The 17,018-nt window shown below is 39.1% G+C and overlaps 1 protein-coding gene across 2 annotated transcripts in view; it reads left to right on the top strand.

The window, feature by feature from the left end:
* LOC145671321 (uncharacterized) overlaps positions 1-17,018 on the top strand; it is a 503,933-nt gene that overhangs the window by 136,895 nt on the left and 350,020 nt on the right. For both annotated transcript variants that reach the window (XR_014128506.1, XM_081740319.1), the window contains exon 3: positions 6,951-7,069. Coding sequence is in view for 1 of the 2 variants with exons in the window: in XM_081740319.1 (XP_081596445.1) it covers positions 6,951-7,069 (119 nt within the window). In the remaining variant the exon portion in view is untranslated. The remainder of the gene's footprint in view (positions 1-6,950; positions 7,070-17,018) is intronic.

Genomic DNA, 17,018 nt, shown 5'->3' with positions numbered 1-17,018 from the left:
AATTGCACTCAAATTATACCAAATATTGTATACTCATAAATAAAATAGGGGCCACATGAGCTTTGGGGGGCCCGGACCCCCTCGGTCCCCCCCAGGATCGGCGCTCTTGATAGTATGTTTAATATATAAGCATAACTTTCTCTTCCTGAAAACTAGTCTGGTACATTGATTATTCGGATTGAAAGCACAATAACACAAACAAGCATGAAATACAAGTCTATGTACGCAGTTTATTGAAATTGATATTATAGCACACTGAGATATTCAGATTGAAAACAAGAAAAGCTAAGTTATAAATTGACAAATTTATATGCAATTTATATGACTTCTTTTCAGTTGTTTCTGAATGGTATTTCATTCTGGACATATTTGCTTTATTCTTTTTGGCAGATATACACATTCTAATATTCTAGTTAACTACCTCTTGTTAATAAGCTAGAAGTGTTTCCCTCGGAGCAAAAGATGTTTTGAGAAAATCTTGAGGGAATTCATATCTCAAAACCTCCGCTATCTTTTGACATACAGTCAGGTGCCAATAAATGACAATTGAGCTTTAACCTTGAGAATTTTCCAGAATTATTAGATGAAAGGAGCCGATATAGCTAATGGTTTTACCAAAACAGACAGGGTAAACAAATACGTACAACCATTCCCTGAATTCCTGTACGTGCTTTTTCTTATTCACATCTTCCTTCACCACCCTTTTATGAGAGTAGTGTTCTGGCCATTGACCTCCAAAAACAAATCGTGCGAATCTATGCTTCTTTGTTTCCAGCCACAAATACAGAACATCTGCCTCTCACATGGCAATTCAAAAGAGTTAAGAAAAATAACAAACCTGTATTTTTCGTGACCAAGATACGCAAGTAAATTTATCATTATCATCATAGGGTAAACATTGCTTCAGTGTGGCCAACTTCCAAGATAGACAGGTGGCCAACTTATAGAGTAGTGAGTAACGAATGTCTTATGGGAAAATGCAGGTTCAAGACGAACTAGGCCAAGATAAGCAGGTGGCCAACTTAGAGAGGTGGCCAAGTTGACAGGTTTCACTGTACTTCTAGAAGTTTAAAACAAGGATCCTACTCCAGATGGCTACCACAAATTTGGTAACAAAATGAAGTTGTAGAAAAAGTTTCGCAATATTTTTCGCTAGTAGATTGCAAATACTTGACATTATCATGATCAATGAAGTGGTTAATCATGAGTACGCAGGAGGCTATGTAGTATAAAATTGAGTGTGCAATAAGTCAGAATTTTCTATTACAAAATGGGATACCACTTCGATTTCTGTGCAACTTGTATTCATACAGTGTGTCTCATTGCCAACAGTAGCGTCCTCTCTGGGTGTGTAAGTCGTGTGTTAAAGCTCAACGAAAACTGAAGAAAAGAGTACTCTAACTTAATTAAATGGATGATCAAAGCTAGGGATTTTTCTACCTTCAGCGAGACAGAATCAACTGTTGAAGTATTGAAGAACAGACAAGTACTAAGAGATCTCCGTGATGTTTTGAGGACGCCAACGCTTTGGTTGCATTTTCACAGTTTGTGCATGCGCTTCGTACCTGTTTCCTACCTCGTGCTTCTGTGATTCATGGCGTTGTTTAAAAAGTCAATGTCTTGAGTTTTCTGGTTGTCTCAAGTGTTGGCAGGTCTGTAGATTTATCTGTGGATGTAGAGATTTTTTTTTTTATAGCAATACGTTATGATCTATGAACTTTCATATTATTAAACATATCGTTCAATTCATAAGTTAAGGGTACAATCGACTTCTTGGTGAAAGGAACACGGTGAAAAGGAACATATTTTTTTTCTTCGATCGTGTCACATTATGTTTGATCGGTTTGTTTGAAATATGAAGCCTTCGATTATTGTAACAATGCTGGTTCGTGGGTTCGGAACTTGCAATGATGATACATCGTTTGAGGAATACAGCGCGTTTGAGAAAATTAGAAGTTGTTGAAAGGAAACGAAATTGTAGGAAATTAGATACAAACATTGGTGATGGATGACGATTTGAACCGGATAAAGATGGTGATGATAATGATAATACTGATACTGATTCAGAAGAGCAAGAAGATGTTTATACATTAGAATTATCCATTGAAGCTGTAGAAGATAGTTGTTCGCAACAAAGCAGCTGCTCTTCATATATGGCTTCCCCGCCACGAAAGCGTCTAATGCGTTATACCCAAGAGCAACTATGAAAAGTATACAACTATTTAAACGAAATAAGCAATATCCAGGAAAAGGAGGAATCCCTCGTCTGTGTTTAACAGGTATAAATTTTTAAAGGGTAATTTGAATCCTGTGCACACGTTCAACCAGAGATAACGAGACCTTCTGCAATGAAGATAAATAATGAGGTACTACATATCTTTGAGAAACAGTGGTGCTGTCATTCATTATCGGACTTGCCGTGCGGAAGTATCTGAATCAACAGTTCCCTGGGAGGTGGAATGGGCATTGGGGACTAGTGAAGTGTCCAGCACGCTGTTCGGGTCTCGACTTCTACCTGGGAGGGGGGTGCCTTCAGTCCATAGTATACTCCGTCAAGATTCGGAATTTACCACATCTCGTGCAGCAGATTGAGGATGCATGTGCTTCTGTGCGTACAAAGACATTGCTGGCTGTGCATGAGGAGTGGAAGAGGCGTGTGGCACACATCATTGTTGCACAGGATGGTCACTTCGAGCATGTATTGTGATGGTATCCAAAGGTACCTAATGTACCTTTGTACAGTATTACCTAATGTACAGTAGTAACCTTGAATAACATTTTGATCATAATCCTGGTCATCTTCATCATTGGCTACATATGCTATGAAAACTTGATGCTTAGTTGCATTGCGGAATAGCATATGTAGCATATGTAGCCAATGATGAAGATGACCAGGATTATGATCAAAATGTTATTCAAGGTTACTACTGTACATGTCAAAGCGGTGCTCGTACATTAGGTACTTGTGCGCACGTTGCAAGTGTCTTGTGGTATTTAGGCCATGCACGACATTTACAGAATATTAGATATCCCGATGACTCATTGCTAAGTACCACATTAGATGCTGCAAACCGAAATGATGGAAATAATGAACAGATAATTGATGAATTATTTCAACACCGTTCAGCATTAAGATATCTGTGGTGGATTTTGGTAAAGGGCAAGGGTGCAGAATAATTCTACATGGTGGTTGAAGTATCAAGAAATGTTGCGTACTTAAACAGCGATCTAAAAACACTCTAGTCTACTACGATTTGTGGCTTCGACGTTTTTATCCACCATATTGGATATGCAATCTTGAATTCAAGAATTTTGACCTCAGATTCGTAACCAACGACCCAAAATACCCTAGTAAACAGCTATTTGTGGCTACATTCAGGAGTTTCGTGTTTTTGATCCGACATATTGATCCTCCATCTTGAATTCTAGAACTCTCACCTCAGATTCGTAATCAGCGATACGTGAAACCCATTATATCGTCAGTGAGACCAAAACTGTTGGTATTTCAACACATATGCGCAACTATAAACTACAGTAATATGGAACATCCATAAGGTAATTCGCGGGGGGGGGGATATGTGGGGGGCAAAGGGCGGTGTCAAAAGGGGTAGTTTGATAGTCTAACATGTGGTTGTTTGGGGTCCTTGTTGAGTTGATTAAAACAACAAATTGTTTTACATGCTGAAATCAGTTCAACCCCCCAGTTACTTGGAGGCGGTTTTTTTAGGGGGGAAGGAGTGGATTTCGGTCTTTGTGCCCATTGAAACTTTTGATCCACATGTTAAGAACTATCAACCAGCGAAGTTTCAACAACATTAGCCGAAAGCCACTTTCCATAAGAAAAGTGCGAGGTCCTTTAATTAGAAGCTGCGGTGGCTGAGTGGTAGAGCGCTTACTTTGATCGCTGGGTCGCTGGTTCGATCTTAGGTGTACTTGGGTTTTCTCGGGATTCTCCCGTTTTCTCCCCCTTCTATCATTATCATCCATCTCATCACCATCTCTTTTTTCCTAGAATCGTGAAACTTTAAACTATAAAAATATCGATTTAATGGCAATATCGGAAAGAAAATTATCAGATTAATATAGGTTTAGACTATCCTTCATCGTCAGAACAGCTGATGGAATGGAGTCGTAGAGGTCTTAAATGATAGCAAGTCGAATGTGAGTTTTGAAAGAAAGAATGGAGGCGAAAATTCGCACAAAATTTCTAGCTCCAAAACGGACCAAAGGTATTCAATTATGTTCAGCTTCGGGAATTGGGAAGTCCAGAGGAGATGTTCAACTTCATCCAGATGTTTCTCAATTCAATCTGTAACAATGCCAGCGTTGAAAAAGAAACAAGTCGAAGGCTGTAATGTGCACACGGGTGATAGAATGGTAATATTGTTGTGTGTGTAACATATAGGAGTTCTAACAAGAGCACGGAAGTTTACAACCCGCTGCTAGAGGGTCACGTATGCAAGCCACTTGACCTATAAAGCCAGCAGAAGCAGACGCCAATCGTCCAGCGCGGTTATGCTGACGTTCTTCTTTGACCAAGACGGCCTACTTCTGATAGAATTCTTGCAGTACGGGACAACAGTGAATGCTCTGCATTACGCGCAAACATTGATCAACGTTCACCAAGCGATCAAATCGAAACGACCTGGTAAAGTGCCCTGTGGAGGCATTTTGCTCCATGACAATGCCCGACCTTATACGGCTAATACAGTGAGTGTAGTCTTGCAGAAGTTCAAGTGGAAGGTTCTTGGTCACCCTCCATACAGTCCAGTCCTTCCTCCCCGAGATTACGCCATTTTTGGTCCCCTTAAAAAGGCTCTGAGTGGCAAACGATTCACCTCGAACGATGTTGTCCAGCAGTACGTTCGGAACTTTTTCGCAACGCAGCCCAGGAAATCTTACGAGACAGCCATTCACCGCCTTCTGTTACTGTGGGTCAAGTGCCTCAAAAGCCAAGGCCAATACTTCTAATACACAGGTAAAAGTTTGTTCCTCGGCCTCCGGCCCGTTTCTGTTTGAACGCTCCTTATAGTATGGCGTCCTTATCGGGAAACATAATCTAGAATTTAGGATTCACATGGTGCAGTAACATGTCAACGTAATCACGGGCAGTGATGCTAGACGCGACCGGTAAGTGTTAGAACAGAAACCACTGGAAACCAGTATATTACGTCACAAAGTATCAAAGAGCCGCCGCAACTATGTTTTACGGTTGAGCGCAGGCACGGAGGGTCATATACTTCTTGAAGCGTCTGCCACATATGAACACAGATCGTTGTTTAAAATATGGTGAACGATGGCTAAACTAACTAGTCTCGTATTGCCCACGAGACGAGAATCGTCTCGGAAACAAGACAATACTCGTGATGAGAAATATCGTTATTTTAAATTCGAGATATGACGAGAAACATCACAGTTATCGTCTCGTTTTCGATATATTCCAGGAGTTGTGCAACACTAGCTCATCCTAATCTCAGATCTCAAATATTGTTTTAGTGTCCCACGATTCATAGTATAAAATGTATAAATTGATATAATGATTGAAGGAATACAATGAGGAGCATTTATAAACGTTTAAAGAGATATAAAGCATTACACAATATTCTCAAATTATAAATGTAGTTTAGATGTTGCTGTCTCACCCTTGGTTCAACCTGTCTGATCTGGAAAGATTCTGATAATATTTATAGATAAAATAATAATAATAAAAAAAACTGAGGCTTAAATTTTCTATAAATTTACAAAACAAGACAACAAACGCTTCTTGAGAATCAAGACAAAAGAGAAGGTTCTTGAAGACTCAAAACAAGATGAAACTTTTACAAAATGTCTCGTCTTATGGGTAATACCACTTCCGACCGTATCACATGCTTTCATTCATCAGCGGTTCTATTGCATGTGCATGGCACCATTGGGGTCGTGCTAAAGCGTTATGGTATCTTATTAGCAGCTTGTTCGTGCTATCTGATCCTGTACGACCATGTCATGTAACTCGCAATGCAGACTATATATCGGTATTTTTTGATATTTCGGTGTAATGATCATTCATTATTTTGATTTTCGGTATATTTTAGTTTTACGGTATATTAATGTTTTTAGCTATTCAAAACCTAAACTTTTCTTTAAATCTCAATGCCGTAGACACCTAGATTCAGCGTGTAATAATTCACCAAAGCTGTGTGTATTCGTTACTTTCAAGAGATGTGAGACATTGACTTACATCAACCACGTTGAGACATACTTCTCTGCAAGTTATTTGACGAAGATGAAAATTGTCCTCCCTAATATAGAAATATATATAATTTTCACCAGTGTGATGCATAATTATTGCTATTAATCAAACATATTATTATTACTCTTATTATTGTATTTTTCTACAATTTATCTTGAAATGTAGATTTAAAGTTATTAATAATGAAATGCTAAGATAATATTGTAATTTTGGAAAGATAGACATTAATTGAATGTCTCATAGTACCCCACGACACTATTTTAGATTGACCACAAAGGAGGGGAAAGTCTATTGTAATTACATTTTTAGCTCAAATTTTCATTGCTTATGGAAGGGTTTATCAAACGCAGTTTTGCTTGGTATAATGTTTTCAATACCGTATACTGCGAATGTTTTTAATTAAGGGTCAACTAACTATATGTTTTAAACTAAATAGTTTAAAATAATAACTTCTTAACTGTAGAGATGCTCATATTTCAGCGAATATTTGGCGATCTTCTTACACCAGTGTAATCTCTCAATATAGTTTTTAGTCACAGACACCTGCATAAGAATGAAATTGGACGAAGATGAAAGTTAACGAAGTAGATTTAATGTGTAAACTTTTGTAAGTGTCATTTTATCATTGTTCTAATATACCTGTGCTTGCTATTAACAATAAATGTCACGCTCTAACCTATAACACAATAATTTCATTGAACATTTTGGGATTTTACAGATGGGGCATTGATCGAAGGAGTAGAAGCATGGAAACACTATGTTCATGTCAATAAAGAGCTATGGGACTACCTGGTCCTCCATTTTGGAATGGACGATCAATACCCTTTACAGTATTCCGTAAGTACTGTTATAGCATCCTACATGTAGAGTTTATTTGTATTGTAGTGATTATTTTATAGTTTTTGATATATTTAGTGCAAAGGTGGCCATTTTCCACTGGGCTCGCTCGGGCTCGCGCTCATCTCTCTGGACTGGGCTCGCACTCACTCGCGCTCGCGCTCACCTGTCTTAGCTAGGCTCGCGCTCACTTCTCTCAACTGAGCTCACACTCACTCGGGCTCGCGCTCATCTCTCTGGACTGGGCTCGCACTCACTCGCGCTCGCGCTCACCTGTCTCAACTGAGCTCGCACTCACTCGGGCTCGCGCTCATCTCTCTCGACTGAGCTCGCACTCACTCGGGCTCGCGCTCATGTCTCTCGACTGAGCTCGCACTCACTCGCGCTCGCGATCACTTCTCCCAACTGGGCTCGCACACACTCGCGCTCGCGCTCACTACTCCCAACTGGGCTCGCACTCACTCGGGCTCGCGCTCATTTCTGTCCACTGGGCTTGCACTCACCCGGGCTCGCGCTCACTTGTCTCAATTTTTCTACGTAGAAGATTGAAATTTTGTACAAACATTCAGTCCGCCGAGTAGTATTTACCAGATTTTTTGTTCCGATGTCAGTGCTACAACAGGGGGGGGGGGAACCAGAGGGGCAAAGGGGTAAAAAAGGAATATTTTTACCCCCAAAATCCAGTTTTTCGTCATTTTCCCGCCTCACATACACGATGGGGACACGTGAGTCATACCGTCTGAAAGGCAGTTCCATTCTGAAGAGAACGGCGGTCGAATTATTATTCGAGGGTAATTAGGGCCGTCTCAGTGAATTTTTATTCAAATATACTTCTGTATAGGGTAAAAGTGGGGCATGGTAGGGAAATTTTTTCTGACGGGGCTATTTTTTCACGTAGAAGATTGAAATTTAGCACAAACATTCAGTCCACCGAGTAGTATTTACCAGAAGTTTTTTCCGATTTCTGCGTAAAAACAGGGGGGTCCAGAGGGGCAAAACTTGAAAAAAGGGACTTTTAGACCCAAAAAATCCCTTTCTTCGGGATATTCTCCCTTGACATACATGATAGAGACACGTGAGACATACCGTATGAAAGGTAGTTCTGTTCTGAACAGAATGATGGGCGAAACATGACCCTAGGGTAATTAGGGATGTCTCAGGAAATTTTTCCCCTTAGATCGTGGTGTTTTGGGGTCGTTTTGGGCATGGTGGGAATTCCTGATAAAATTTCTCCCGCCCTTACTATTCAAGATAGTACTTGAAATTTTGTACACACATTTAGTTTACCACGTACTATTCATCAGATTTTTTGGAGGTCTCTACGTTCACACAGGGGGGCCAGGGGGGCCAGGGGGGCCCAAAGTTGGACAAAAAATTTCCCCATCAAAATTTTCCCTTTGACATCAACTTTCCCTCTCCTGGTATATGGTATGGGCATGGAAGTGATACCATTTGAAAGCCTGCTCTATTCTGAAGAGAATGAGGTATGAACCATGATTCTAGGATAAATAGTGACGATGCAGTAGCTGCTTGACTGAAAGTCAAAAAAATAGCCCAAAATGCCAGGATCCGGAAAACATTCAGTCCACCGAGTAGTATTTACCAGATTTTTTGTTCCGATGTCAGTGTTAAAACAGGGGTGGAACCAGAGGGGCAAAGGGTTAAAAAGGGATATTTTTACCCCAAAAATCCCGTTTTTCGTCATTTTCCCGCCTCACATACACGATGGGAACACGTGAGTCATACCGCCTGAAAGGCAGTTCCATTCTGAAGAGAATGACGGTCGAATTATTATTCTAGGGTAATTAGGGCCGTCTCAGTGAATTATTATCCAAATATACTTCTGTATAGGGTAAAAGTGGGGCATGGTAGGGAAATTTTTTCTGGCGGCCCTATTTTTTCACGTAGAAGATCGAAATTTTGCACAAACATTCAGTCCACCGAGTAGTATTTACCAGAAGTTTTTTCCGATTTCTGCGTAAAAACAGGGGAGGTCCAGAGGGGCAAAAGTTGAAAAAAGGGATTTTTAGACCCAAAAAATCCCTTTCTTCGGGATTTTCCCCCTTTACATACATGATAGAGACACGTGAGTCATACCGTCTGAAAGGTAGTTCTGTTCTGAAGAGAATGATGGGCGAAACATGACCCTAGGGTAATTAGGGATGTCTCAGGAAATTTTTTCCCTGAGATCATGGTGTTTTGGGGTCGTTTCGGGCATGGTGGGAATTCCTGATAAAATTTCTCCCGCCCTTACTATTCAAGATAGAAACTTGAAATTTGGTACACACATTTAGTTTACCACGTACTATTAATCAGATTTTTTTGAGATCTCTACGTTCACACAGGGGGGAGCAGGGGGGCCCAAAGTTGGACAAAAAAAATTTCCCCAATGCAGTTGATGAATTGTCAGGCTTATAAGAAAAATTTGGTTCGAAAATTTTCAGGGTCAAAATTAGGCTTACTGTCGCCCATGCTTCACACATTAAACTTGCAACATCCCTATTTTATTCTGATATCTGATAACTGCTATACGACATTAGTAGCTCTACTTTCTACCGAGCTATTTGGCCTATTTGTAATTGTAGTCAAAAGCTAGATTTTAATATCCAGGGCATTTTATTACAAGTTCCTCAAGGTCTGCCCACGTTTAATACAACGCAACTCCGCAAAGTCCTTATTATTTTTTTTATACCTGATAGATAAGTCATATAAGATAGTAGCTCCATTTTCTGCTTAGGAAGTAACTAACACCTGAATTTCAATATTCGGTGAATTTTATTATAAGTCCTTCAAGGAAGCTTATGTTTGCTATCGGTGAGCTTTTGTCCATCACCAATCAGAAGAAAAATGTCGGGATTTACCTTTAATGTAGGTCCAGAAGTGTTGTGGGTCTTCGGTTATATTATTTTCAGCATTAAAGATAAAATCATTATGTGCTATTGCTATTTCACGCTTCACTTCTCTACGTAGTCTGCAGTACTCGTTATAATGATATTGGTGATTAGTCGTTCCCCTTCTCTTAAGCCATTTTATGCGATGTTGCCATTTAAGTTTTATTTTTTGTATTATACTGTTACTAAACCAGCAAGGGTACCTTTTTTGCGTTGGCCTTTTCATGGGAATGCACTTCTCAAATATGTCATAAATTACTTTATAGAATTCTTCTACTGCTTTATTTGGATCCGTATATTCGTTTAGATATTGCCAATCTATTCTCGCTAACTCATTACAGAGATTATCAAAATTTCCTTTCTTAAAATTGAAACCAAATATGTTTCTTTTGTTTTTATTCTAGATGATTTAACATGCGGAAAGATTATACAAATAGATGGGTGGTAATTATCTTCTTTAATTAATGGGTGTGGTTCTCTTATTACTGTTACATTGGAAATATTACTTATTACTAAATCTAATGTTCTCCCTAAGCTATTTGTAACATTATTGAGTGATTCCATGTCATGATATAACATAAAATGATAGAGACTTTGGGATTTACTCGTTGACTGTAGAAAATCAAAGTTTGTGCCAGTTATTTCAGGCAAATTCATATAACCTACAAGGAGAATAGTGCTACCTATCGTACAATTACTTTCGATAAAATGAAAAAAAAAAAAATATTCGTATAATGATAGATGTGAGTTTGGTTCAAAATACACAACACAGATATAAAGCGGTTTGTAATTAATCATAGTTTTCACTAGAATGCCTTCTGGGCTCTGGTCAGTAACAGCCATTTGACTCACTTCCAGGTTCTGTACTGCCAGCAATACCCCACCCCCCCTTGCTTTACCACTTGTATTATAGTCCCTATCTTTTACGATAAACTAGGTATCTGTTATCGAAATACTCTGAATCAAAATAATCACAAGACAACCAGGTCTCTGTTATTACTACGATATCATAATTGTTCAATGAAATGTTACTGGAAAACTCACATGCTTTGTTCCTAAGTAATCTCGCATTCATATAATACATTAGAAAATTATCATTTTTTGCGTTATCTACAACACACTTGCTGTCATTATTACATAACACATCACTGCACTCACTTTGAGAAGTCTTACCTTGTTGAAGGTCATTCTCCCTTGTTTGTCAAGGGATGCTTCTTCCTCCAGGGCGTGGTTGACCTCTGCCCCTTCGAGCTGCATTCATTGTTTGTCTCAAAGCTGGAAACTCTTCATCACTCACCCCCACAGGCTCTGCAGGTGACCACACACTACAAGAAGCACCTGCAACTGCTGAATTTTTTGAAGCGTCTCCATTGTTTACACTCACTGAACACACACCAACTGTATCACTTAGATTTTTGTCATCTGTGTTTCGTAGGTCCTCGATAGTATAAGATTTCCCATCAATATACAACTTATCGAATTGCATTCGCACCCTTTGTCCGCGTGCCTTGGCTTGAACCCGGTATTCATTGAGTTCTCTTCTAATGACTCTAATACTATAGGAAAAATCCTGACTTATACGCACAGGTGTCCCCTTGGCACGATATGCATTTTTCAGTATGGCCTCTTTCCTTTTGTAGTATGCAAATTTAACAATGATCGGTCTATTTTTGCCTTTACCCCTTCTGTGAGCTCGGTCTATATCAAGCGGGTTCAGTTCTATTTGGAGTCTGTTTTTAATAAAAGTCAAACAACATCAAAATCGAGTTGTAACCAGGGGTAAAAATTAATCTGAAAAGGTTGGGGAACGCATGACGTCATGTCATCCCTTGTGCCTATCTTTGTCCACTATATTTTTTAGGAAGTGGAGGGACGCCATACATATTTTTGGAAGTGGGAGATGACGTCCCCCGTGTTTTCCTTCACTTTTAACTCTGGTTGCAACAAACGACACGCCATCGTTTCAGGGTAGCTTTCGAAAAAATACTTTAGTGAAAGGATTTGTGTGTGTGTTTTTTTTTTTTTGGATGTTGAATTGCTCTTTCTTTTTTTTTTTTAATAGCCCATTGACATATGAGGAAGTATTTTTCTTTCAAATAGACGAGATTTTACTCATTCAATTTTACTAATTTCTTCTTCTGGCCTATTTAAGGGTCCCTTGCTTTAAAAATATTCAATGTAATAATATTGTTTTAGTTTTTATTTATATATATTAAAATTACATAATACAGTGGTTAAATTTCGCATAGAATACATTTAAAGATCTCAAGAAGAAGTAGTCAGTAAAATTAACTGGCTAAAATTATTTGTTTCCTTATATAAATTAATGGGCTGAATAACCATTATGATGCAAGTTATCAATATTCTTAAGAGCTACTCTTGTTTATAGGGATTTAAAGAAGCTACAATTAAATAATACATAATTATTTCGCTCGACTTTTCTATGAACGCACAGCTTCATTAGTTGTTAGTAAATAAATTTCCTACTTCGCAAGGTCAAGTAGTTTCCTTATTCTATGATCTCGCACACACACACAAAAAGCTTGGGTCATGTAAGTTGTTACTAAAACAACAAAAACAAATACCTGCCTCAAATAACATCCTCTCATAATAGCCATGAAAAAGTCGGTTCTCTATCGAAAGGTGTTTGAAGTCCTCTGGACAATACAATGACAGCTCAGACCTCAAGAATGTGATTTTTCATTTTCTAAAGTTGTTTAATTCTTCCTTTACAATTCTGCATATGGAATGAATTTCCTATTTTTTGACTCTAAAGTAAATTAGTCCACGTGAGTGTGAAGTGGACTCACACGGGCTCGCGCTCATCTCTCTGGACTGGGCTCGCACTCACTCGCGCTCGCGCTCACCAGTCTCAACTGGGCTCGAGATCACTCGGGCTCGCGATCACTTCTGTTAACTGAGCTCGCGCTCACTCGGGCTCGCACTCACTTCTCTCACCTATGATTTAGTGTTTCTCCGTTAATAGTGCTCGGAGTATTTTAAAAGAAAAGAAAATGAAAAATATGACGGTTCAAAATATTTACTTATACAAGAACGTAGTAACATCTAATTTACATTGAAAAGTACATAATTTTTGAATTCCTTTTTATTGCATTAGTATCAACTGAATTTTTAATTTCATTTTCAACATATATAATGAATTTCCAGTAATTAAAATTACATTAAATAAAAAAAGTTAGAATAATTATATTTTAACAGCCGCAAGGATAAGATAAAGAACAGCAATATTCACAGTAAAGAGGCACAAAATAAGGAAACACAACACGCAGTTGATTACAATGAAAAGGGAAACAAGAGCAGAGCAGCAGAGCATGATTGTTGGCTCGAAACATTGCGATCTTAGTGGCGCGGAGTGGGCAGAATGGGTGTGGCGGAACTGTGACGTATGGCTTCACGATTTTGTTGTATGGGCAGATCCTCTATTTTATAACATCCTTGGTAGTAACTTCATATAAAAAAATATAATGTAGTACACACGAAATAGATACAACACTATTTTTCGATCTGTTGGGATCGATAAATAATTCACCGTAAATTATTAATTATATGTCAATTTCGTATTGGAAATCTTCGATGATGTTTTAAAAGCTGGTCATTCGGAGCGGTCCAGGAAATAATTTGGGGGGCATGGCCTACCCTGTAGCTATACCCCTGGCGCAGGTAAATAACAAATGCAATAATTACTGTAAATGCCCTTTTTGTTATGAAGCAATAAATAAAATGAGGACGCATATCAATGTTTTACACTCTTTTCCATTCGGTATAAGGTGCAAAATAGCTTATGTATGGAAACAAAGAACACATAAGTCATGTGTGTAGTTAGAAACAGCGTTGAAAAAGTGTGATTTATTATTATGGAATTGTAATGCAGAGGTACTTTGTGCTGATGACCTGGCATAGATTGGCGTCTCTTTTTTTCTCACCAGTAATCACGTAATGACATAAGTTTGTAGGCTATTTGTGGCATAGTCAGTGGTGCTACTCTATTTTTTAACAACCGTCTCTCTCTCTCTCTCTCTCTCTCTGTCTATATATATATATATATATATATATATATATATATATATATATATATATATATATATATATATATATATATATATATATATATATATACAGGGTGATTCAATGAGTCAAACACGAGGTTCCCCAAGTCCCCATTTTGGGGGGAGGGAACTGTACGTGAAATTTTCAAATAGGAATATAGGTCGAGTGATACCTCGTTCGAAAGAGCTTGGAAAATTGAACAATTTTTTTAGAAAACAATTTTTGATAGGGGGCAACGTTTTCAAGATGCCCCCCCAAAATGGTCCTCTATCACATAAAATTTTCACTACTAATAAATCAAAAACGGTGAAATGAAAAAGGAAAAAGCCATAGGCAACGTGTAATGGTATTGTTGCGGTGTCTCCAGGGCCCCCATCATGGGACCCCGGGACCAACTTGAAAATTTCAAATCGGTATATAGGTTAAGTGATACCTTCTTTGATAGATCGTGAAAAGCCAAACAGCTTAGTACAAAGTTTGTTTTGATTTCGGGCAAGCCTGTTTCAAAATGGCCGCTGAAAATGGTTCCACATTCAGATACAAAGCGCAGTGTTCAAATTGAGTATTATACATCAATATCCTTCGAACTATGCATCAAATAAGAAAAGTGTTAAGAGTCAATGTACAATACAGACGACTTAAAATATCGGTTAAACACGAGGTTTCCCCGCCCCCATTTTGGAGGGAGGTGTGTACGTAGAATTTTCAAATGGCAACATAGGGCGAGTGATACCTTCTTTGATAGATCATGAAATACCAAACAGCTTAGTACAAAATTTTGACCTCGTGTTTGACACATTTTTTAGACCTGTCTGTATTGTACATTGACTCTTAACATATTTCTTATTTGATGATAGTTCGCTGGATATTGCTTGTAACACTCACACTGCGCTTTGTATCTGAATGTGGAACCATTTTCAGCGGCCATTTTGAAACATGCTCGCCCGAAATCGAAACAAATTTTACTAAGCTGTTTGGCTTTTCACGATCTATCAAACAAGGTATCACTCGACCTATATTCCCATTTGAAATTTTCAAGCTGGTTCCGAGACCCCATAATGGGGACCTTGGGGACACCGAGACAACACCATTCCACGTTGCCTATGGCGTTTTCCTGTTTAATTTTTTGTTGCGTCTTTAAGTACTCAGCCGTTTCTGATTTATAAGTAGTAGAAATTTTATCTGATACAGGAGCATTTTTGAGGGCCATCTTGAAAACGGTGTCCCATATCAAAAATTGTTTCCTACAAAAAATGTTCAATTTTCCAAGCTCTTTTGAACAAGGTATCACTCGATCTATGTTCCTATTTGAAAATTTCAAGCTCCACCCAAAATGGAGGGGTTTTTGACTCATTTTTAGGCCCCTCTGTATTGTGCATTGTCTCTTAACATTGTGCATTGACGGACTATTGATGACGCCACTGCAGTGGTTGTCTTGGGTCGGTAGGTGTTTGGCAGCCGTGGAAGGCAGATCGCAATGGCTGCGAGAATTGCTTCTCCCGCTAGTTGTGAAGTGCGCGGTGTGACACGTTTTTTACTTGTAAAAGAAATTCTGCTGCTGATATGCATCGAAATTGTGCCTAGTGTATGAACCTACAGCAATGAGTGCAGAAAGGGTTCGCAAATGGTGTCGCGAATTTCAAAATGGTCTCACCAAAGTGCACGATGAAGACCGGAGTTTCAGCCCTAGTGTTCGGACGGATAACGTCATTGAGCAAGTGAACCAAAAACTGCGAATTGATCGCAATTGACGATCAGTGCTCCGGCTCATGTCTTTCCCCACCTTGCACAAACCACCATTTACAGGATTGTCACAGAAACGCTTGGATATCACAAGTTGAGTGCAAGGTGGATGCCGAAAATGCTAACGGACCATCATAAAGACGAATGTTCTATGCTCGACAGTTTTTGGATCGCTATCGACAACATGGAGGTGATTTGTTTTCCCACATTGTGACGGGCGACAAGATGTGGATGTCATACACCAACGCCAAATCCAAACAACAGTCCATGCAGTGTCGCCATTCACATTCCTCCAAACCAAAAAGTTTAAGCAATTGCCACACTCGAGTCGCAAAAGGATGGCTACCGTCTTTTGGGACGACAAGGGCGTCCTGTTGGTTGATTTCTTGGAACATGGGACAACAGTTACAGCTGACGTGTACTGAGACAGGCTCATCAAAGTGCGACGTGCGATTTAAAATCGACTCCGCGGGAAACTGTCGTCCGTAATCAAGCTTGTTCACGACAACGCGAGTCCTCATACCGCTGCCGTCGTCGAGAAGGTAATTCAAGATTTTCGTTAGGATCTGTTTGATCATCCTTCATATAGTCCCGACCTTGTCCCCAACGATTACTTCCTCTTCTTGCATTTGAAACGGTGGCTTCGTAAAACGGTTTGAAAACGACGAGGATTTCAAGACTGCCGTTGCCAACTGGTCCTAATGCCAGGCAGCAAACTTCTATCCAGAGGGTTTATAGAAGATTGTTCAGCGTTACAAAAAGGTTGGAACGGCGTGGTGATTATGAGGAAAAGTGAAGTAGCTTCCTAGGCACCTATTTCTGGCACTAAATTCCGTTCCGCACGAGCGTCTGTTTTTTAAATCATCTAACGGCCCTTACTTTTGGAATACGCCTCATGTACACACACACACACACACACACACACACACACACACATATATATATATATATATATATATATATATATATATATATATATATATATATATATATATATATATATATATATATAGGGTGTCCGTGTAACGTGGGTTCCTGTTACCACGGCATGGCGCGTCCTCAGGTTGCGGATCGAGGAGAAGACCTCTAGATATAAAGGTTAGCTGCGAATATACTGAATAAGCAGTCGCGGACAGACGACTAGGATTGGTCCTCCAGCTTAGGGGTTTGGGTAAGGCTAACAACCTCGTCCTGCAAAAAAAAATAAAATAAAAAATAAAGCACTTGTTCAGAAACATTCACAAAAG

Source organism: Thermobia domestica, chromosome 15, assembly GCF_964235325.1.
Source record: "Thermobia domestica chromosome 15, izTheDome1.hap1.1, whole genome shotgun sequence".
In the NCBI taxonomy this organism is placed as follows: Eukaryota; Metazoa; Arthropoda; class Insecta; order Zygentoma; family Lepismatidae; genus Thermobia; species Thermobia domestica.
Note: the sequence above shows the minus strand (reverse complement) of the source record. Positions and strands in the feature narration are given on the sequence as shown.